Source organism: Phodopus roborovskii, unplaced genomic scaffold, assembly GCF_943737965.1.
Source record: "Phodopus roborovskii unplaced genomic scaffold, PHOROB, whole genome shotgun sequence".
NCBI classification, from domain to species: domain Eukaryota; kingdom Metazoa; phylum Chordata; class Mammalia; order Rodentia; family Cricetidae; genus Phodopus; species Phodopus roborovskii.
In genome coordinates, this window is record NW_026126447.1 from 31,143,227 (window position 1) to 31,165,538 (window position 22,312).

General features: G+C 39.6%; 1 protein-coding gene across 3 annotated transcripts in view; it reads left to right on the forward strand.

The window, feature by feature from the left end:
- Atg4c (autophagy related 4C cysteine peptidase) overlaps positions 1 to 22,312 on the forward strand; it is a 68,558-nt gene that overhangs the window by 30,881 nt on the left and 15,365 nt on the right. For 2 of the 3 annotated variants that reach the window (XM_051188218.1, XM_051188219.1), the window contains exons 4-9: positions 240 to 473; positions 2,640 to 2,970; positions 5,620 to 5,690; positions 6,733 to 6,869; positions 17,358 to 17,436; positions 18,094 to 18,170. In XM_051188218.1, coding sequence (XP_051044175.1) covers positions 240 to 473; positions 2,640 to 2,970; positions 5,620 to 5,690; positions 6,733 to 6,869; positions 17,358 to 17,436; positions 18,094 to 18,170 — 929 coding nt within the window. The remainder of the gene's footprint in view (positions 1 to 239; positions 474 to 2,639; positions 2,971 to 5,619; positions 5,691 to 6,732; positions 6,870 to 17,357; positions 17,437 to 18,093; positions 18,171 to 22,312) is intronic. The other variant, XM_051188220.1, reaches the window with a different exon arrangement.

Genomic DNA, 22,312 nt, shown 5'->3' on the forward strand with positions numbered 1-22,312 from the left:
CTGTTAACAGCAGCATTACTGTCAACCTCTGTATTTCTCTCCCGCAGTGTACAAACCACCTCAGGGTTCATTCTCATTTGATTAGACAGGGTGAAGCTTATGTTTCTTTTAAATGAATAAAAAAGATCAGAAAGATTATGATGTGATTTATAACAAACTGTAATGACATTACCATTATGCATATTTCTTCATCTGTCTTTATGTTATATAACTTACATTTTTTTTAAAAAAAATTGTAGATGAAAACAAGATGTTGCCTGCAAGATCAGGATGTACCATTGAAGATCATGTGATTGCAGGAAATGTGGAAGAATTCCGTAAGGATTTCATTTCTAGAATTTGGCTGACCTACAGGGAAGAATTTCCTCAAATAGAAGCTTCAGCCTTGACTACAGACTGTGGCTGGGGATGTACACTGAGGACTGGCCAGATGCTCTTGGCTCAAGGGCTCATACTACATTTTCTTGGCAGAGGTAAATCAAGTTCGTCTCTAGATGCTGTTGTTTTTGCTTTGAGCATTGGCTTGTGTAGAACATACACCTTGCTGAAGTTAATCCTAAGAACTAATCTGCCTGTTACATTTGTATTGAGCTGAGCTGAGTATCTTACACACACGTTCCTGACTCTCTTTTCAAAACTGAGATTCTACATGGCCATCTTGTCACCACAGTGAATTAGTTCACATTTTGTTGTTTTAGTTGAATTCTCTGGATTGTCTCCAGCTCATTAAGTCCTGAGCAGAAGAATTTTTGCTCTGGTTTATTATCTCTGTACAAGTCAGTAGTTATTTTGAAAATTTTATTTTTATAAATAATCTATAACTCTGTATTATTTTAATTTAATAATTATTATTATATTTTTGAGAGAGGGTCTCACTCTGTAGCCCTGGCCAGCCAAGAACTCACTATGTAGACTAGGCTGGCCTTGAATTCACAGAGATCCACCTGCCTCTGTCTCTTACTTGCTGGGCATGTGCCATCACACTTGGCTATAATTTTTTATATTAAAAATTTAGGCATATTCTTAATAAGAATATTATGTTTAGAGTTTAAAGAAAGACTTATTAAAATGAATAAGTGTGAGGGGGGGCTAAAAGAAGACATCAGACGCCCTGGAGCTGGGGTTATCAACACTTAAGAGCTATCCAAGATGGGTGCTAGGGACCAAACCTGATTCTTCTGCAGGAGCAGCAAGCACTTGTAACTGCTGCTCCATCTCTCCAGCCCCAGAGTTAGACTTTTAGATCCTCAAAAATCTCACTGATCATCTTGACATTGACAACTTTGACTCATTGACAACTTATTTTTATTTACTTTCTAGTGTCCTTTTCTTATCAGTCGCTTTAAAAAAATAATGCATACATTTGTAAGAGGGTTTTGTTTTTACCATTTTAGGCTATTATCTCTAGATACTACTAATATCAGATTTTGTTAAAGTGTTAGACAATATTCGTTAAAATGTTAGACGATATCCCTGTACTAGTACAGATGATTGAAGTTATTTAGCAAAAATGCTTGTGAGTAGTGTGACTAATACAAAGAAAAGGTTATTATTATTTTTTTAAGTTTTAAAAGTTTTGCACATTGGAAATCAAACTCAGGGCCATGGTTGTATGCTGGAAATGTGCTCTACCCCTGAACATAACTAAGTAAGACACAGTTTAGATCAGTTTTCTGGGGCTGATTTGTTTGTGGTCCTGTGTACTCATGATCAGGGATGGGAATGTTTATTCCTGAATAGATCTCTGAAACTGTGACTTAATCTAAACTCAAAATTATTTGTTTCATTAACTTAAAAATAATGTTTGAGGATTGCTGTGTTCTTTCTTCCTCTCTTTCTTCTTTCTTTCTTTTTTGGATTGCTTGTTATTACAAACAGTAAAATAATGGTTATATTTGCTATGTTTAGATTTTATAGCTTTCCTGGATTTATTCATTAGCTTTTAATTTACTAGAAAACTATTCTCTCTAACAAACTATCATGGTATTCTGAAGAATAAACCAGAAAAATGTCTTGAAGAAAAGTAAAAATTTCAGTAGTTTTCTTTTTCTTCCTCTTCCCCCTACTTCTCCTCTTCTCCTCCTTTAAAACAAGTAATCAAAAGTAATCTTCTTTCTAAAGAAGACTATAAACATTAATAAACATATTTTCTTTTTCCGTGTGCCTTTGGAAAGTTCAGACCAGAAGTCTGTCAGTGAGTACAGGTGTCTTTATTTCAACTGAGGGTTGGCAAAACAAAACAAAACAAAAAACCATATTGAAAGATTGCCCATTTGTACTGGAGTTGAGGAGCTTTTCTTTTTTCAACTTTTCTCTTTTGTGACTTTTCCTTAATTACATGTAGTATATTTCCAGCTTAGGGAATTTTTGAAACAGGGTCTCACTGTGTATATCAAACTGGCCTTGAACTCACAATGGTCAGACTTTCTCAGCCTCCCAAGTGCTGGGATTAAAAGTGTGTGCCTCTGTCTAGCATATATTTTTTTCCTCTTTCAAAGCAACTTTTACCAAGTGGTCAGCCCTGAAATCATGTACATACAAGTAACCTGATATGTAATGAGCAGGTTATACTTACATACTTATACATTTAGGAATATGTGTTGTTACGTATGTGTATATGTATATTTTTGATGCTATAGGTTGGACCTGGCCTGATGCACTGCATATTGAGAATTCAGACTCTGACTCATGGACCTCCAACACCGTCAAAAAGTTTACTGCATCATTTGAAGCATCACTTTCAGGGGAAAGAGAACTCAGAACTTCAGCAGTTTCTCTGAAGGAAACATTCAGGAAGTATTCTAATGACCATGAAATGCAGAATGAGATTTATCACAGGAAAATCATCTCTTGGTTTGGAGATTCCCCTGTGGCTGTCTTTGGCTTACATCGACTGATAGAGTTTGGGAAGAAGTCTGGGAAAAAGGCTGGAGATTGGTATGGACCAGCTGTGGTTGCTCACATTTTAAGGTACCATTGTTTTCAACCTTTCTGTCCTGTGTTTAGAAATACAAACTTTGACAGTGAGTGCATATAGCTGAAGCTCTTAAAGGCCAGCTATGTGAGAACCTTCTGTTGTCCTTTGCTAATAGGGAGTCAAGACTTGGGGGGCTACAGTTGCACTTACTATGGACAGAGTTTTCTTCTCTTCTTATAGGCCCTAATATACATGGTCTTTTTCTAACTAGGTTCTCGTAAATTATAGTGTTGTATGTTCTTTTTTTTTGTTTGTTTGTTTGTTTTTGTATTAGGGTTCATCACCAATTAATGGATGTTACACTATGAATTGAAATGTATTTAGCATTTATTCTTGAGGAAGTTTTCAGGTTTTGATAGGATAATTATGCCAAATATTGAGGATATAAACTTTAACAAGCTGATCTTAACACTTGAAAACTTATGCTTAAAATTAGTATTTAAAGAAGTTACATACATAAAAAATATTACATAAGATAGCTATGTTCAATTTGATTAGAAGTGGTCTCTTTAGAAGCATTTCTCCTATATTTACCAAGGATATAATATGCCTTAAATTGAAGTTGAAATATAAATTTTTGATTTGTAACTCATATGTCTGAACAGTATATTAGAATATTCAAATGCATCTAAAATATATTGTGTAAATATTTCTACTGAAAATAGAAAAACATTTATTGTATCATAATTTAATTATAATTATGAAAAGAGAACAAACACATAGTAGTATGTCACTAATGACCATTTTGTTTAAAAAGTAGCAACTTGATTCATTATAAGTAGATTCCATGACAATTCTTTCAAACTAAAAACTGAAATGTTAGACAAACAAATTTGAGAATCTCTTCAGTGGAGACATACTTCTAAGATGTTGCCAGCTTTGGCTCTCCTCTTTTCTCTCTCTTACCCTTGGGTTTCTAATTCTGAATAAGGAAGCCAGAAGCTTTATAATTATAGTAGTAGATTTGGTGCTATGATGGCTGTTGGTGTGAGATCAGTGTGGTCCTGTTTCTATGATTGTGTGGGGATGATGAGAATTCCATATTTGAGGCCATTCCTGAGAGGAAATAAATAATTATTCAAAGTGTACCCTGCCTGCTAACCTGATGAAGCTTAGCAATGTCATTAATACACTTTTCTTCATACAAAATCTTAAAATACTGTAATGTCTTCTAAAAAGAAAGTAATGTTTCCAATTAAGAGAACAGTATCAACATGTAATTGTTGAAGTACTAGACAGTGTAGCATACACGTTGATAGTGAAGGCATCTATGTGATACTTTCCTTTTATTCTTGTTTCCATGATTTTAATAGAATATTTTATTAATTCTTTGAGAATTTCATACACGAATACAATATATCAATGTGTTTCACTCATTTCTACTCCCTGCCCATCTCTGTTCATACCACTCATGTTGTGTGTTCTAAAGCTGCCATCTCTTTCAACCTGGAGGCAGAGTTTTTATTATTATTAATTTGTAGTGTAACCAATTTACTGATGTCTAATGAGATACAAAGCTAAAATACTTGTGTCAGTGTTTACATGAACATTTCAAATTCATATGAATGATAAATAGTGAAGCAAACATTTATAAAAGCATAACACAAAAAGCATAGTTTCTAACCTTCATGATGTCCCCAGGCTCTACGTGTTTTTCCTTAGTGGCAAATGGTAAATATTTGGGGCTCTACAGACCTTACAGTTTTGTTTTCCATTCTTCTTCCTCTTTCAATATTTGAAATTGTCAAAAACCATTCTTAGCTTACAGTATATATAAAACAAACAAACAAACAAACAAAACAGGCTACAGGTTGTATTTAGCCATAGTTATCTGGTGCTCCTTCTATTCTAATATACAGGAACATACATGGTGCAAAATTTAAAATTAGACAAAAATAAGGATATAGGAAAATAAAACATTTTACTTGTCACATCTGTGAAATTCCATTTTGCAGATGTTGGGGTATTGCCACAACACATGCCACTGAAAACACTCTTGCTCACAAATGCTTTCCAGTTTGCAGTTCTGCTTACAGAAGGCTGACACTTTAAATTAGGAAGTTCATTTGCTCAGATCAAATAGTTGTTTTTTCTTCCCTGGCCTGTGGTGCTAGGTGTCAAACCCAGGACCTCAGGACACTATGCAAGTGCTCTACACTGAGCCACAGTCCAGCCCCTCATATTGATTTCTGAATGATGTGAATAAGCCAAAAAGAAAAGGAAAAGTGCTTGGACAGGTGTGGTCGGGGACACAGTAGTACATTGTTTGTACGGGGTGTCTTACTGTGAAGCAGCAAACCTTGAATACATATGACTCACTGCTTAGAAAACACTCTGTGTAGCCAGGGAGCTGATGAAGAAGGAAGCCTGTTTAGGGCTGGGAGATAAGTTTCATAGCCACAGATTCTGAAGGCATGTTTTGTAACTTCATTTAGAGTCTTTGGGTAGTTCAGCGTAATGTTCAGCTTTGGAAAATGCAGCTGATTTCTGATCCCATTCAGATGATAGCTTCGACAGCAGACATACAGGTTACACAGGAAGGGCAGGGAAGCATTGGATTGTTTTCCTTTTTAAACTTTAAATATTTAGGTGCCATCAGGAAATTTTAGCTAGGATTTTAAGGATGTTTATTATCTTCCTAGAAAAGCAGTAGAAGAAGCAAGACATCCTGATTTACAAGGAATAACTATTTATGTTGCACAGGACTGTACAGGTATGGAGAATGTGGGTTTCTAGCTGTGTGTTGTGTTGGCTCAGATCCTTCATGTATGCACAGCTCATCTCTTTCTTGTTTGTATATTTCAAATGGTTATGAAGATGGCAGTCATGGCTAATTCATTTTTGTTTCACCCTTCATGTAACAGGAATTTAGTAATTTTTTTTGGAATAAATACCATTAATTATTAAACTATATTTGCCAAGGAAATTTGAGCATTTAAAATGGTTATTTTACTATCTGTTTTTCCCCCACCAAGACAGACTTTTACTGTGTAGCCTATGCTGGTCTTGAATTTATAATGCTACTTCAACCTACCCCGTCACCCCTGCAGCCAGTGCTGTGGGTGCTTCAACACACTTGATCTAACACTTCTTTTTAGTTAGTCAGGTTAAGCCAGTTATGATGACCCATGCTGATAATGCTTGCCCAGAGAGGCCAGGACAGGAGGGCCAGACAGTTGAGGAGAGAAAATTCTGAGTTTCCCTTAGAAACATGTTTCCCACGAGTGTGCCGATAAGTTGTCTCTCATGGTGGCTTGGGGTCTTCTGTTGATGGCCAGTATCTGTAGTCACCTTAAAACTCTGTTGTGAGCATGTAGAACTCAGAGGATGACTTGCAGGAATTGATTCTCACCTCCCATCATGTGGATTATGGAGATGGAGCTCAGGTTGTCAGGCCTAGGGGCAAGTGCCTTCCTGCTTGGTCACCCCACTGGCCCATGGTAGGCATCTAATCAAGTCAAGCACTTTCCTACTCATCTTATGCTCCAACTTTTACTGTTAGTTTCTCTGCTGGAGCATATGCTCAGGGAGCTCAAGACCTGTGTTTTATTACCATTGGATTTCTAAGGGCATGTTTATGGCATTCTGAAGGTGTTGATACTTTGATAGTGGTACCAGGGATCAAATGATCAACAAGTGGAGGAGTGGGATCAGAATAAGAGTGTTGATACAGCTGCTCTTACAATGTTTAATGTTATATATAATACATATATAATATATGACATTTAATACATAATTCATTATGTTTCCCCCAGTTTACAATTCTGATGTCATTGATAAACAGACTAATTCTGTGACCTCTGGAGATGCCAGGGACAAGGCTGTCGTTATCTTAGTTCCTGTTAGACTTGGTGGAGAAAGAACCAACCCTGACTATCTGGAGTTTGTGAAGGTAAAAAGCGCTCACTTTTCCTTTTGCTTTTGTTTTCAAGGCAGTGGTACCTAACAAAAAATACAGAGGAGTGGCAGTCTCTCTCCCATAAGTAAGTCAGGATGACCCTATATTGTTAGGTTTGGCATCAGGGGTTTGGATTTTCAGCCTTGAGAGACCACATGAGTCTGAAGAGCACCCTCCTGTGACAGAGCGAACACCCCTTGAGTCTTTGTGTGGTGTGCATTGAGTGAGGTTTGTAATATGGCTACTACTCCACTGTCCTTTTCTTATGAAAAAAAATGTTTATCTTAGTTATTCTTAAAACTAACATTAAATCATGTCAAATTAACTATTAAAACAGACTTGAAATTACTAATGTAGGCGGTGAGAAATTGGCAATATAGACAAATAAGATGGTATAGAGGAGGGGGGGAGGACCCAACTTCCTTTCCCTCCCTCCCTCCCTCCCTCCCTCCTTCCCTTCCTTCCCTCCCTCCATCCTTCTTTCCCTCCTTTCTTCTTTCCCTCCCTCCCTCCCTCCCTTCATTCCCTCCCTCCCTCCCTCCCTCCCTTCATTCCCTCCCTCCCTCCCTCCCTCCTTCCCTTCCTTCCCTCCCTCCCTCCTTCCCTCCCTCCTTCCTTCTTTCCCTCCCTCCTTTCTTCATTCCCTCCCTCCCTCCCTTCATTCTTTCCCTCCTTCCCTTCCCCCTTCCCTCCTTCCCTCCCTCCCTTCCTTTCTTCCTTCCTTCCTTCCTTCTTTCCCTCCCTCCCTCCCTCCCTCCCTTCCCTCCTTTCTTCCTTCCTTTCCTCCCTCCCTCCTTTTCATTCATTCTTTTTTTTTTTTTTGGGTTTTCAAGACAGGGTTTCTATGTAGCCTTGGGGCCTGTCCTGGAACTAACTCTGTAGACCAGGCTGGCCTCAAACTCACAGAGGTCTACCTGCCTTTGCCTCCCGAGTGCTGGGATTAAAGTCATATGCCACTACCGCCTGGCCAGCTTTCCTTCCTTATTAACCAATTAAAAGTCTGTATGATTCCACAGTACATAATTATGTTTCTTGAACCAAAATACACTGTCTGGTCATGTCTGTTGCATTGTTTTAGGCACTACGACATTTGGTTTTGAAGCAATACCTTTTCCAGTATTTGGTATTCGGTTAAGTTTGTAGCTTTAATAATACAGTAATATTTTCAGTTTTAGTAGGGTGACTTTTCTCCTTGCTGTGATAAAATACTTGGCAGAATGAACTTTAGGGAGGTGAAGTTTGTTTTGACTTACACTGCAGAGGTGTTCAGTACTTAGCCTATAGGAAACATGTAGCCCAGGATAGCTATGAATGTTCACCTTCATAAAACTGTATGCTTACTTAAGACATGAGATTTGTAAGTGAGTGTGTGTGAATGTGTGTGTGTGTGTGTGTTTTCTTTTTGCTTTGGTAACTGTATTGCATGGTTCTGTGGTATGAACTTTGGCAATAACAATGTTGTGTTGCAGTGTAATGTAGAATAGATATGTATATGCACTTCTACTTATATGTGTGTGTGTGCCTTCCAGTATGTTGTCTTCCAAGTATAGACAGTCCAGACCTTACATGTGCTCGTGGTGACTTGGAGAGTGAAACACAGCAATCATCAATAATACTTTAAGCAACCATTGCAGGTCATAGACATTTAATGTTACTTAAAAGAATAGTATTCTTACTTGATTATTAAGGTTGTTTCTGTGCCTCGGCTCTGGTTCCTGCATTGCCCACTGTACTTTAAAGTTGGCTTCCCTTTGCACTACTTCAGCAGCTGGGATACAGAAGGCCCAACCTCACCTTCTGCTTTCCTATCAGTTAATTTTCCATGGTAAAAGTAAATATAGCCCCCTATGTGTTATTACATTTTAGTGCCAGCATGGCTTATGTAGCATCTCAAAGGAAAACATAACTGGGGCCAGGGAAATGTTTTAGCTAGCAAAATCTCATAAGGACCTGAATTTGAACCCCACTTGCCCACAGGAGGTGAACATGGTAGCATGTGCCTGAAATCCCAGTGCTGGGATGTGGAGGCAGAAAGATACAGTCTCTAGGATTTGATGGCCAGCAGGTCCAGTGAGTGCAAGATGTAGTGAGAGACCCTGCTTCAAGAAATAAAGTGGAGAGTACCCATTGGTTTCCACACGCTTGTACATACACACTCGTACCCACATCTATGCACCTCTGGGGTGAGGGAGGAGAAGAGAAGCACCGAAGACGAAAAGTATGGCTGGAGGAAGATGGTTTAATGCAAAATGGTCAGATGACTAGTTTTCTGTTGAGGTCAACAGTGAGGCAGTGTGCCCAGCTTGTAGGGAATTGGTGGGAGTTTCCAAAGACTGTAATTTGAAAAGTCATTATATGTAATACATGCTGTCAAATTCAATGTGTATCGGGATTGTGCCATAAGGATAAAATAGTAGAGCTGAACAAAAGACTGTTCTCAACAAAATTGTTTCTGAAAGTTACGACTTGGACAGATCCTATTGTAAAAGCTAGTTATGTGGCAGCATATTTAATAGCAAAAAATCAAAACCATTTACTGGTGGTAAGTTTATTAAGTGAGGTATGTAGAGCGTGGCAGGTATAATACTACACGCTTTGAGAAAAGGAGTATTTCTAAAGTCAGTTTGTCTCTTGACTATAACCATATAAAGTGGAGAAACTGGAAAATCCACTGAAAGAAGGTTGGAGGGTAAATCCCCTAATTTTAAGTTTCCTATGTTGGCTCTAGGTAACAGCTTGGCTACAGGTACAGCTCAGCTTGCTGCTTTTAGTCAAGGTGTTGATGATGAATTAAAGTCACTGAAGATATGGATTCTTTAGTGCCTTTAAAAGGCACATCTATATCAAGAGGTTTCTATAAAGCAGTAAAAAACCAGAGTTCTTTCTTTGTCACTGTATCTATGGCTGTTACCAAAGGTACCCATAATGGTAGGTAGAAGAGAGGAGCTTGTACAATTCACAGAAGATGATATATCATCACTGCCCAGAATTTATGTTGAGTGGATGGAGTATTGTATAATCCATCAAGAAAATATGTGTGCACAGCATTAAGACTGAATAACATTGTGAAAGTCTTCATTAGGACTAAATTTCAAAAGGACCTGGGGTTTAATCCTCACCAATTATAGGAATTCTTTTACAGTGTTGACATTGACTGTGGCTACATCAGTAACTTTTTTGATATGAGGCTAAGTCAAGGCCAGATTGAGAAAATTTTATGATTTGCAACATGTTATCAAGTCCTTTCTGTTACCAAAAACAAACTTTGTATCAGAACTTGACAATGAAAACTGGCTTATAGTGTGGATTTAGACATTCCTTTAAGTGGTTAAACATGTGTCTTCAAGGTTAAATCAACACAGTGTTTCAAATCATCTCATTTTAAGTGAAACTAAAATTGTCATAGGTCACGGGGTGGCGGTGGGACACACCTTTAGTCCCAGCACTCGGGAGGCAGAGGCATGTGGATCTCTGTGAGTTGAGGCCAGCCTGGTCTACAAAATGAGTTCCAGGACAGCCAGAGCCACAGAAAAACTCTGTCTAAAAAAAAAAAAAAAAAAAAAAAAAAAAAAAACCCACACCAACAACAACAATAAAAATGTGGTAATTCAAATTCAGGCTCTCTAAACAGTTTTATACATTTCAATGCCCAATCCCATGGAAACTAAGCAATACGTGACATAAGAGCTTAAAAAAAGATTGCAAGAATTTTGGGAAAATAATGTTTGTAATTCCAGTTTCAGTCACCATAAATGCATCACCTGCCAGTTTCCAGATGGGACAACTAGTGCTGTACTCTGGCACTCAAAACTTAGAGAAGTTGATAGCTCTTGACCAGTTGTCCAACAGTCTCTGTCTTCTGGAGACAAATGTTGCTGGCTTCACCCCCCCCCCCCACATTCATGCCATCTCTTTTTGCGTCACCCACATTTGTGAGCAGCCAGAGTCATACTAGGACCAAAGCACCCGGAGAACCCACTGAGAATTGCCGTTACTTCCATCACCCAGATACTGACACATTTGTCTCTCAAATACAATGCTGAAGACCCTGCTAGTTTTATGTTACCACCTTTTTAAAAATATACAAAAATATTTTTAAAAAACCATAAAGTTTTATTACTTAGGTATGTTCATTTTCTTGACTCAGCTGCTCAGTGATCATTAGAGACCATCCGAGTGGAGTGCTACGTAACCAGGGCAGGAGGACTTGTGCACATCAGCCCTCAGATAGTATGAAGGAGACACATAGACTTTCTTTTGCTCATCAGCTGTTGTTAGTGTTTGTGTATGGAATATATGGCCTATGACTGTTCTTCATCTCGCGTGGCCCTGGAGTGGCGGTTAAGGCAAACAAGGCATGGTGTTGAGATTGTGGTAGAAGCATGAGGAAGTTTGCTCACATCTTGGAGGATCAGGAAATAGACTGTTCATAATAGAAATGGGGCCAGGCTGTAACCCCCAGCCGCCTGTTACTAGGCACCCCACTTCTAACAGCCACTCCCTCCTCCCCCAAAAGCTTCTGTTGCTTCCCCAAACAGTACTAATGACTGAGAAGCAAGCATTTAAACACTTGAGCCTGTTTCCCATTCAAATGATGTCTGCTTCTTGAGCCAAAGTCTTTTCTTGGCAAAAGAGGTTGCCATGACCTTTCAGGTGTGTTTATCTGGTAGTGGGCTCTGCTGTTTGGTAGTGTTTGTGGTAGACGGCATTGCCTGATGCCCTTGAATGATACCCTGGAGCCTGAGCTAGTGAAATGAGCAGTAGTTGAGCTGTTTCTGTGATATATTCTGTACCCAGCATGCAGGAGTTACATGACCAGTATTTGTTAACTCATTTCTGTTGTCCTTTCCAGTATATTCCATCTCCTTTGCCCCCACGATAGCCAGGTACTTTGTCTTTATAAACTCGAAAATGCCCAGAGAAATCAAGTGATATGTTCAAGTACAAATAGTGAGCTGGAGATATGACCATCACTTTGTTGTTTCAAAATCCCCCAATAAAGAATGCCTCGAAAGATAGCATTTCCTTGAATGCCTGCTAGTTGGGTTTACATTGCAGTCCACTAAAATGAGAGCACTTTTGAGGGTTGAAACATTACCAGATAAAAATGCTGAAGTGGTTGTGTGAGGATTATATGGCAGGTGTTATACTTGGCCAGAGGGAGAGCTTGTAAATTGAAGGAGCAGTGTGTCTGGAAGCCCTAAGAGAAAAGCCAGTACTGCAGCTTCCGGCCCTCCTCCCCCTCTTCTTCACTCATCTTTTGGTGCATGTGGTCAGTTTCACTTCCTCCCCAATCCAAAGTACAGAATCATCTACAACGCAACACATAGCTATGTGGTTTAGATGGATTAGTCAAGGTCATTCCACAGTATCGTAGAAATAGTACATCCCAGAGTCTTACTCCATTCCACGAGAAAGACATTTGCCGTGTGCTTTCTCATCCCTTATGACAAGAAGCTTATTTAATTAGTTTCACTTCTGTGAGGAGTTGAGATGACGTGAGCTCAAAGTTCTTTCTTCCACAAGACACATTTAGAACTCTGCTTTTTGATGGGTTAGCTTCAGTTTTCCTGATTGCTTTCTGGGGGGGCAACTCAGGAAGTACTCACACCAGCTAACATGGAGATGAATGGTGTTCGACGTTCCTAAAGATACATCCCCTTAGACATGGTGGCCCTCCAGCTCCCAGTTTCTAGGTGTCTATCGTGGGGTCCGTGGTGGAGGAAATACTGATGCCAGCACTGCATCTCTTCTATATTTGGCCACACATTCTTTTTCTGAGAAGAGTGGGTAATGATTCTTGGCATATACAGATCTCTTTCTCTTCTCAGCTATGTGAGACTTCAGACTTTTACTTCTTCATTTGTCGCAGGGACATAAGCATCTCCTTCAGCTGATTAGGTGGCCTTGTGAAACTAAGTTTTTATTTAAAGAGAAAGGAATAGAAACCTTACTGTTCAGAAACCCCCATTACTGTTAGATGCTTGTTTTTTATAGGGTAAACATTATTTGTATTTGTTAGTTGGTTCAGGGCAGCTAAGGTTAATGAAGATCTTAATGTTTGTTTTATTTATCAGTTGCTGCTTTTCTTAATAAACCACCTCTGATATTTTTGCAAGATTGTAATTACTTAAGGCTTTCTTTTTAAGGACTTAATTATTTCTGTTTTTATCTGTACATATGTTTTTCTGTGTGTGTATATATGCAATGTATGTGTGTGTGTTGCCCAAGGAGGGTGGCAGATCCTCTGGAATTGGAGTTACAGACAGTTATAAGCTACATGGGTGCTGGGAAATGTACCTGGGTCCTCTGCAAGAGCAGCAAATGCCCCTAACCACTGAGCCATTGCTCCAGCCCCACAAGCTTGTCCTCCTGAGGCTGGTTTAGTCTGCTTTGTGCTCCCATAATAAAATACTCAAGATTGGACGATTTGTAAAGAATAGAGATCCATTGTCTTATACTATGGATGATGCTCATTCAGGATGAAGGGGCTGGCTGCTGCTGAAGGGTCTCCTATAGAAGAGCAAGATAGAGGTCCCTGTTCCCCCAGGCCCATTTTAGAGCACTGTTAATCTACTCAGAAGGGTGGAGCCATCATTAACCGCATGCCCCCCAAAGGTCTCCCCTCTTATCATTGTTTTGTTGTGAACTAAGTTTCTAGCATGTGAATTTTAGAGGAAATAAAACATTTGAATTGTAGCAAAGGAATTATTTATAACATGAAGAACCTAGGACACTTCAGATATTCATGAGGGTTTATGAGCATAGAATACAACCTTTAGTTATCAATGTGATATATGTATTTTACTGATATGAAAAAATGTTCATGGCAAAAAAGAGTGCCAAAAAGATACAGTAGCGTGTGGCTGGAGAGATGGTTCAGTGGTTAAGAACACTTGCTGTTGCTGCAGAGGGCCAAGGTTCAGTTCTCAGCACCTACATTAGGTAACTCACAACTGCCTGTAACTCCAGCCCCATGGGGTCCATTGCCCTCTAGTTTTTGTAGGAACTTACAGCCATATAGTATACCATAAACTTACACACACACACACATACACACACACACACAGTTTTTTGTTTGTTTGTTTTGTTTTGTTTTAAATCCAAAAGAAGGAAAGAGTAGCATATACAGTGTTTGGCCACAAATAAAATTGTGCTAGTAACCTGTATATGTGATATTGTCAGATGTCAAGGAGATATTCTCCCAAATTTCAGTAATAATGAGCTCTAAGTTAGATGTGGTGGTACACTCCTATAATACCAGCCTGTGGGAGTTTAGTTCAGGGTTATCCTCAACTACACAGTAAGCTTGGGGCTGTTCTAGATAGCATGAGATACTGTCTCAAAAATGAAAAAAAAAAAAAAAAAAGCATTAGAAATAGTCTTTGGGTATTTTATTTCTTTGGGTTTTGAGTTCATTTTTTTTTTTCTCTTCAGTGACCACGTATTATTTTTAAGAACCTAAATTAAACTAGAAAACACCTTCTCTGATTTGGTTAACTTGCTAAGGGGAAAAGAACATGTCGATGCACATGAGTTAGTTACCTGCCTCAGTGCTTACCCTGGCAGGAAAGGCACGGTGGCCGGAGTGTGAGGTGGCTTGTTAGGAGTCGAGGAGGTGGAGAGAGATGAGAGTTTGCACTCTCCTTGCGGTCTGTCCTCTTTAGTCAGCCCAGGTCCCCAACCCTTAGGATGGCACTGCCCACCTCAGGTAAGCCTCTCTGGAGATGCCTCACAGGTGCCCAGAGCTGTGTCTCCTAGGTGATTTAAGTTCTGTCGAGTTGACAGTCATCTTAGGGTTGTTGTAGCTGTTGTGAAACACCCTGACCAAAAGCAGCTTGGGGAGGAAAGGGTTTATTTGACATATATCCTGTGTCATAGTCCATTGAGGGCAGCAAAGTCAGGAACTCAAGGCAGGAATCTGGAGGCAGGAGCTGATGCAGAGGGCATAAAATAATCTGCTTACTGGCTTGTTCAGCCTGCTCTCTTATACCACACAGGACCACCTACCCAGAGGTGGCACCTCCCACAGTGGACCGGAAGGTCCCACATCAGTCATTAATCAAGAAAATGTCCACAGACTTGCCTATAGGGAACCTGATGGAGGCACTTTCTTAATTGAGGTTCCATTTCCAAAAAACTTTTCTAGCTTTCTTGAAAATTGACAACAAAACAAAACAAACAAACAAACAAAAACCCAACCAACCAACCAAACCAAAACAACAAACAAATAAAACCCAACCAGGACAACAATTGGGATTAACCATTCTAACCGGTGTCCTTGGTTTGCAATCTCAGCGGTCTGGTTAAAACCATTGCAATGTATATTTGGTTCAAAATACACTTTGAAATTTTTTTTCTGACCTTCAGGGTTTATTTTATTTATGAGTTACATTTGGGGCTGAAAGTAATGATGTTATCATCAGTGCTTCAAATATCAAGACTCATAGTATACATGTAGGGGCCTATGAATCTGCAGCTGCTTTGTGGGATCCAATGTGTATATATACACATTCTAAGTGTTTGAGATTGTGAGTGGCATACGTCTACCTACATACCACACATACTGTGACTGTTAGCAACAGAGTGCATTCCTCACATCTTCTCAGGTCCTGTTAGGCAGGTTCCCAACGTACAGACAAGAGCGTGTAGAAATGTCACCAAAGAACCTACACCCAGAACACCTGGGAAATGTGCCGGGATACAGGCACCTCCAACACCCTTAGCCTCCTCAGTTCTCTGCTGAAGAATTTGGTCTTCACGATGCTGGGCTGCCAGAGAGCTTCTCCTTCCCCAGACCTTTGTGAGAGCCCCATCACACCACATCAGCAATGGGAGTGGCTCCTTCTTGTGTTTTGTAGTGTTGACCCGTGTCTGCTCACTGACCAGTGTCCACGGTTTATCCAGGTCGAAAGTCGGGCAGAAGCTCCGGCTCCTCTTTCAGTGGGAATGCCTCATCCCAGCTCTGCCAGAGTCCCCTGGATGGTGTGTGTGGACGCTGATCCCATGGGGATGCACAGCCTCCAGCATTGCCCTGGCCGCCTGGCCATACCAACGTTGTACATACAACGAGGCAGTGGCTCAGGGGCCCCAGAGTTTCCAGGTATAGCAGTGTCCCCAAGCCTAATACCAGTCAGGCATTATAGCTTTAGCAGCAGTCACACACTTTTCCCAGACAGGACATCCGCAGACCAAAGACATCTACGTGCAGTGTGGTGAAGGGACAAGGTTACTTGGGTTCCTTACAGAAGCATGGTGAGTTGGGCAGCTTTGTTATTGCAGATCCTTACCCTGGCATGCACGATGACTTATTTAATCTGTGCTACCAGAGTACATCCAGTCAGCCTTTGACCCCCTGTGCCCCTAACATCTGGGAGTCCGGTCTGGAAGGGACAGGAGGGATTAAGCCGCTGGACTCTCAAGCAAGTGTCTGCTGACCTTCCCTCTGCCTTTTGCTAGGAGTGTAAATCAGAGCTCATGAGGATGGTGTCTGAGTGATTGCAGCTGGTCCGCAAGGCTGTGCCATGCTCAGAGGACAGAGCTTCATACTGATAGACTGTCTATTGTTTACCCTCGTGCATGCTTGGCTGGTGGGAAGCTGTAGGTCACTCACTGCCACTGCTTGGCCTCAAAAGATAATGCCACATTTTATACTATTAGCTCAGGAAAGATCAAAGCCAAGATCCAAATTATGTTGTTGTTTGTTTGCTGTTGTTGTTGTTGGAGACGGAAGTTTTGCGTTGTAGCCCAGGCTAGCTTTGAACTAACTGCAAATCCTGCCTCAGCCTGTTGACTACTAGGATTATATGTATATAACACTGCATTCACCTCCAAGAATGGTTTCTGATGAATGTATAACAGCTTTTCCATTGTAATAAAGTTGTGAGCTGGACAGTGTTAAGGAGGGAGCTGCCTGAGGTTTTTTCAATCCTCTAGATCACAGGTTCTCAAACCTTCCTAATGCTGTGACCCTTTAATACAGTTCTTCATGTTGTGGTGACCCCCAACCATAAAATTATTTCATTGCTACTCCATAACTGTAATTTTGCTACTGTTATAGCTGTAATGTAAATATCTGATATGCAGGATGATCTTAGGTGAAGGGGAAAGGGTCATTTGATTCCCAAAGGGCTCTCAACCCACAAGTTGAGAACCATGGCTCTAGATGGAAGAGAGCGCTCTCATTAAGAGAAGAACTAGTGCACTGCTTTTGAGGACATTTTTGCTTTGTGATGTCATTTATTTTCTCTGTGGCACACTGTGGCCTGTTTGCATTGTTGAGTAACATGCTGTGAATTAATACTGAATGGTTTAAGGAAAAAGGGAGACAGTTTGGAAGACAAGGATCCCAGGACACAGAGCAAATGTAAAAACGTAGTCATTGTTGGTGGGAGTTGGGGTGCTTCTAAAATCAACAGTACAGACTGTTTTAGATCGTCATCACTTGTCACCTGATCTAAATCTATTCATTTCCTCTGACAGGGTGTTTTAAGCCTTGAATATTGTGTAGGTATTATCGGTGGCAAACCTAAACAGTCGTATTACTTTGCTGGATTTCAAGGTTAGTGACTAAGCATGGTATTTCTTTGTTGTTTTCTTTTAAAAGTGGAAAGTTAATATGAGAATGGCTGGAAACAAGATGGTTAACAGAGCCCAGCGAGGACCTCATATGGCTGTCAGTCCTCCCTCAGCTGCTCACCTGTCATTTGGTCCACAACGTAATCGGATTCCTTAAAAATGTGTGGTTAATTTCTGTTACTGCATAAACAAAGCATAATTTATTGGTCTCCCCGAGTTCCAGAAGATACCGCTGCCACATTCTGTCAGTTGCTATTTACATATTTACTTTTTGCCATTTTTTTTTTTAGTGGTGTTAGTTGATGATGAAATGACAAGCAATATGTTCTTGCTGTCAGAACAAAGAAGACGATGCATTTTTCATATGCAAACTGTAGAATATAATTGTGTGTTTGTGAAAGTAATTTTATCACCAAAAATTAAATGACAGTCTCATCGCTTTATAAAATTCTGCTTATACAAGCATATTTGATTATGCAAAGTTAATCTATGCCTTGCAGACCGTGTTTCTGTCAGCGAGTCCCAGGCTGGCAGGCCGTTACACCCAGACTTTTTTCAGCTGCTATCCATAGAAATTGGATTGTAAGCAGTGTCATAAGAAGGTGTTTTGAATTACTTGTCTTCTGTTTTGTCCTTGTAGATGACAGTCTGATTTACATGGATCCTCATTACTGCCAGTCTTTTGTAGATGTCAGCATAAAGGACTTCCCTCTTGAGGTACTGTACATGGAGACTTGCTATTGTTTTCTTCCCATGTGAAGCAGGCTGGTATTTAGAGTTGTGCCGGGGAGCCATGCCTTCCTACTGTCAGTCACAGGCAAGATTTTGCTGGTTCATGAAGCCACAGTCAGCTCCAGCCCAAGGCTGAGTGCTTGGCTGCTGAATTTTAATCTGTGATTTACTGTCCTCTTCACTCACGTCCATCTCTGATATGTTGGGTACCTTGATTGTACTGAAATAAGTGATCAAGTCTCTGAGTATTTTTGTAGCCAGATGGCTAAGCAGTGCATGCACAGAGAAATTTATAGTTTTATGCTTGTCCTGGTAGGAGAGGAGACAAAAGGACCATTTCCCAAAGAAAAGCGTTTGGTTTGGTGAGATCTCCCCTGCTGTCGAAGCCTCCCCACTACCCTCCCACCAGTTTACATTCTCAGTGCCCGTTCGGATCTCTAGCAACTGTTGAAGCTCATTTATAGATTCTGCTTTCCCTGTTGTTATCCAATATTTTAAGTCAGAAAAGTTTGAGTTCCCAAGTGAGATGGATAACTATTATATCATTTTACTTAGTTTTCCCTAGTTGATGCTTTCACAGATTAGAATGATTTGATCATGAAGGGCACTGATTGTAAACAACAGGGTTAGTGAGAAATTTGTTATATGTTGTGTTTCAGAAATGCCTTTTGAGCTAATATTAATACTTAACGGTATTCAAAGGGGTAGATATAAAAAAAAGTCTAGTTTAGAAAAAAGTATTGTTAAACAACCTGGCCTCTTTTGTAAATTAATACCTTAGCTGTTTTCCTCTTTTCATAGACTTGTATGTGAATGATAATAAATCTTAGGCAGTTTGCTGGGCAGTAGGGCTTAGGATGGCTAAGGCCTCACCATTACTAGGCAAGAGCTCTACCACTGACCTAAATCTCCAACCCTAAAATTTCATTTTCAGCTTTTGTCATATCAAGTGAGGATTTTAAAGTGCCTTGCATTCCCAAGCATCCTTGCTTTGATGGCTCGTGTATATGGTCCTGGAACTTTGTGCAGACAGAGGATAACATGCATATCTAAAGCCTCTCAGACTTTGTTAAAATCACTTCTGTAGAAATTAGAATTGTTAGCCTTTTTCTCTAACTCTGTGTAAATAATTACTTGCAGTCCTGAGATTTTTAAATGAGTGATCTAAGACTAACAGGATTGTGAAATTTTAAGTAGAATATCTGCACATTAAGATTAAAGAAGATATTTAAATATATCCTTTGCTATTATTACATGTTGACTTTTTATGTTTTTAGAGTTGAACTTTTAACATTTTGAAATTAAATTAGGCGAACTTCTTTCTCAACAGTCATTTATTGAGTTTTCTAGATGAAACTCTGTAGGCCTCTCTTGAGCGCCTCCATGTTTCTCCAAACACTTTTGTTATGTGTTATATAATATTCATCGTTGTGATATTATCTCATGAATGTGTTGGGATAGATAGATTGTTGTTGATTTAGCACATGTGATTGAGTAGAATTCTACATGAGGGAAGAGAGTCTTTTTGTCTTGGGTCGTCTTCATCAAGGTTTTATATATTTATATAATTTATATATTATAAATTATATGTTATATAATTTATATATTTATATAAAATTAATGAATTAAAGTTTCTTAAATTAGATATTATGAATCCTTATTGTTTTCATATACTTCCAGAATAATACTGGAAAAATAAAAATACTGTCTTTATTTTATTTTTATTTATTTTGTGAGATGAAATCTCACTGTATAGCTATGGCTGGCCTAAAACTCACTTTGTAGACCAGGCTGGCCTCGAACTCAGAGATTCACTGTTTGCCAAGTGCTGGGATTAGAGGCATGTGCCAACATTCCTGGCAAATACTAAGTTCTTAAAGGCAAGGAAAGCCCTGGTACTGGGCATGTGAATCTGTCCCAATTCCTAGGCCCCCAATTCCAAATTTCAGACCCTAGAAGGACCATACAGAAGTAACTGTTTCAGTCACCATTAATAAATTAAGAAAAACAGTGGTACTGAAGTTTTTGGACAAATGCACAAGGGAGTGAGTGAGTTTGTCAGGGAAGGGTACTCTCTATGACTGTCACCTGTGCAGTGGAGTTATCAAGCTTGTTCTTAAACATGCAGGAAGCTTCAGCTCAAACTCCAGAATAGTGTAAGCATACCTGAAAACGCATGTTATGGCATTGTTTATATGTTTAGGTAATAAAATCCATTATGCCCAGTAATTACCATTCTAAACATATCTATATAAAGAGTATGAACCCACAGTATCTCCTTTAGGAAATGAATTTCATAATTAAACATCTAACCATGTCTGCACTTAATAGGTTCCTAATAATTATTTGTTCAGGCAGTGAATAAATGGTGTACTAAAAAAATGAAATAAATAGGAGTTGACTCTTTTTTTTTTTTTCCTCCTGTATAGATGCAGTTTCTATCCTGCCCAGTCCTACAGCCATTTAGTTCCAAATAAACACACAGAGGCTTATATTAACTATAAACTATCCGGCTGATGGCTCAGGCTTCTTGCTGGTAGCTCTCTCTTAGTTATGAATCCATTTCTATTAATCTGTGTATCTCCATGTAGTCTTAGCTTACCAGTGATGACTGGACCTCTTGCTTCCTTGGCAGCTACATGGCGTCTCCTTGACTCTGCCCACTACCTTCCTCTATCCCTGTTTGGATTTCCTGATTGGGTAAATCCAGCCTGTCCTTTGGCCAAAACAGCTTAGTAATCAAACAATAAGAGAAACATATAATCACAGAATACAGAAGGATATCCTCCATCACCCCTGGAAATATATTTCTTTGTCATAGAAGAAAGTATCTGTAGTTACTATTTCCCTATGTATATGAAGCAGAGGCTTCTAGTACTAGACACCAGAATTTTAAAATTAAATCATACATGCATAGCTTAAAGGCTAATCACAAAATGAACATGGCCTAGCAACAAAACTTCAGAAAACATTTAAAAGGTGAGCTTATTTTAGAATAAGTAAAAATGATGCAGAATTTAATGTTTCAACTTCAGAATCTTCAGCTTAGAGACTGGTCTAAAGTGCTTTGCTGAGTGCTGGTCCTCATCCAGTGACAGCGACAGCAGCTTCACTTTGGGGTGAAATCAGAGGTCTGTATCTGTGCTTTGTGGGTGATTAGAAAGTCCCTTGTAGATATCAGGATAACTGCAAGTTCAGTTTAGCATCTGTGGTGGTGCTTGTGGTGGCTCAGGCACGTACTGTTGTAGTTACTGATGCTAGGAAAGCTTCAGTCACTGCTTTGTGCAGAGGAGAACACATTCACAGACAGGTTAAACATGTATCATTGCACCTTGTACAGACATTCTGACTGTCTTCCTTATTAGGTAGTAAGAAACCGTTCTTGTCACTGGTTTTCAGCGAAGTGGGCAAGTGACTATTTTTAGACATATTGTATACAAAATACCGTCTCATAAATATGAACTAGAACTGTGCCTTGGTACCCCTACACACTCCTCCGTACTGCAGCTAACAGTTTACTTAGCTTTCCTGTCTTCCAGATCTGTTTTTAACCTCTTTAAAATAGTTGTCCCACCTGCCTCTTGTGTTCTTTATGGGAACGAACAAGAATATAAAACAGTAGAAAAGAGAATTGGAAGAATATTCAATTATGCTCCAATAATTTTACACTTAGAAGCCAGAGCCAAGTGGGTTCCCATGAGTTGGAGGCCAGCTTGGTCTGCGTAGCCAATTTGCCAGGCAGCCAGGGTTGCACAGGGAGAGCCTGCCTCAAGAACTAAAGGAGTAAGACAACAGGAGCAACAAAATCAGACAAAAACTCTGAAGTTGACTATTTCATATGGGAAGTTTGTACGAGTCGGTGTGTTGAATTATAAGAATAACAAAGCAGTTTTAAGCATTAGAAAGAAACCATTCATCCATGTCCACAGCAAGGTATTTGCTCCACTTTAATTCCAAATAACTGTGGCATGACCATAAATTGCTTTTACATTTTTAAAAAGACTTGTTTAGGCATAGGAGAATGTGCATCAGGTGTACAGTGCCCATGGAGGCCAGAAGGGGGCATCGGATCCCTTGGCCCTGGAGTGACAGGCAGTTGTGAGGCACCATGTGGGTGCTGGGTCCCC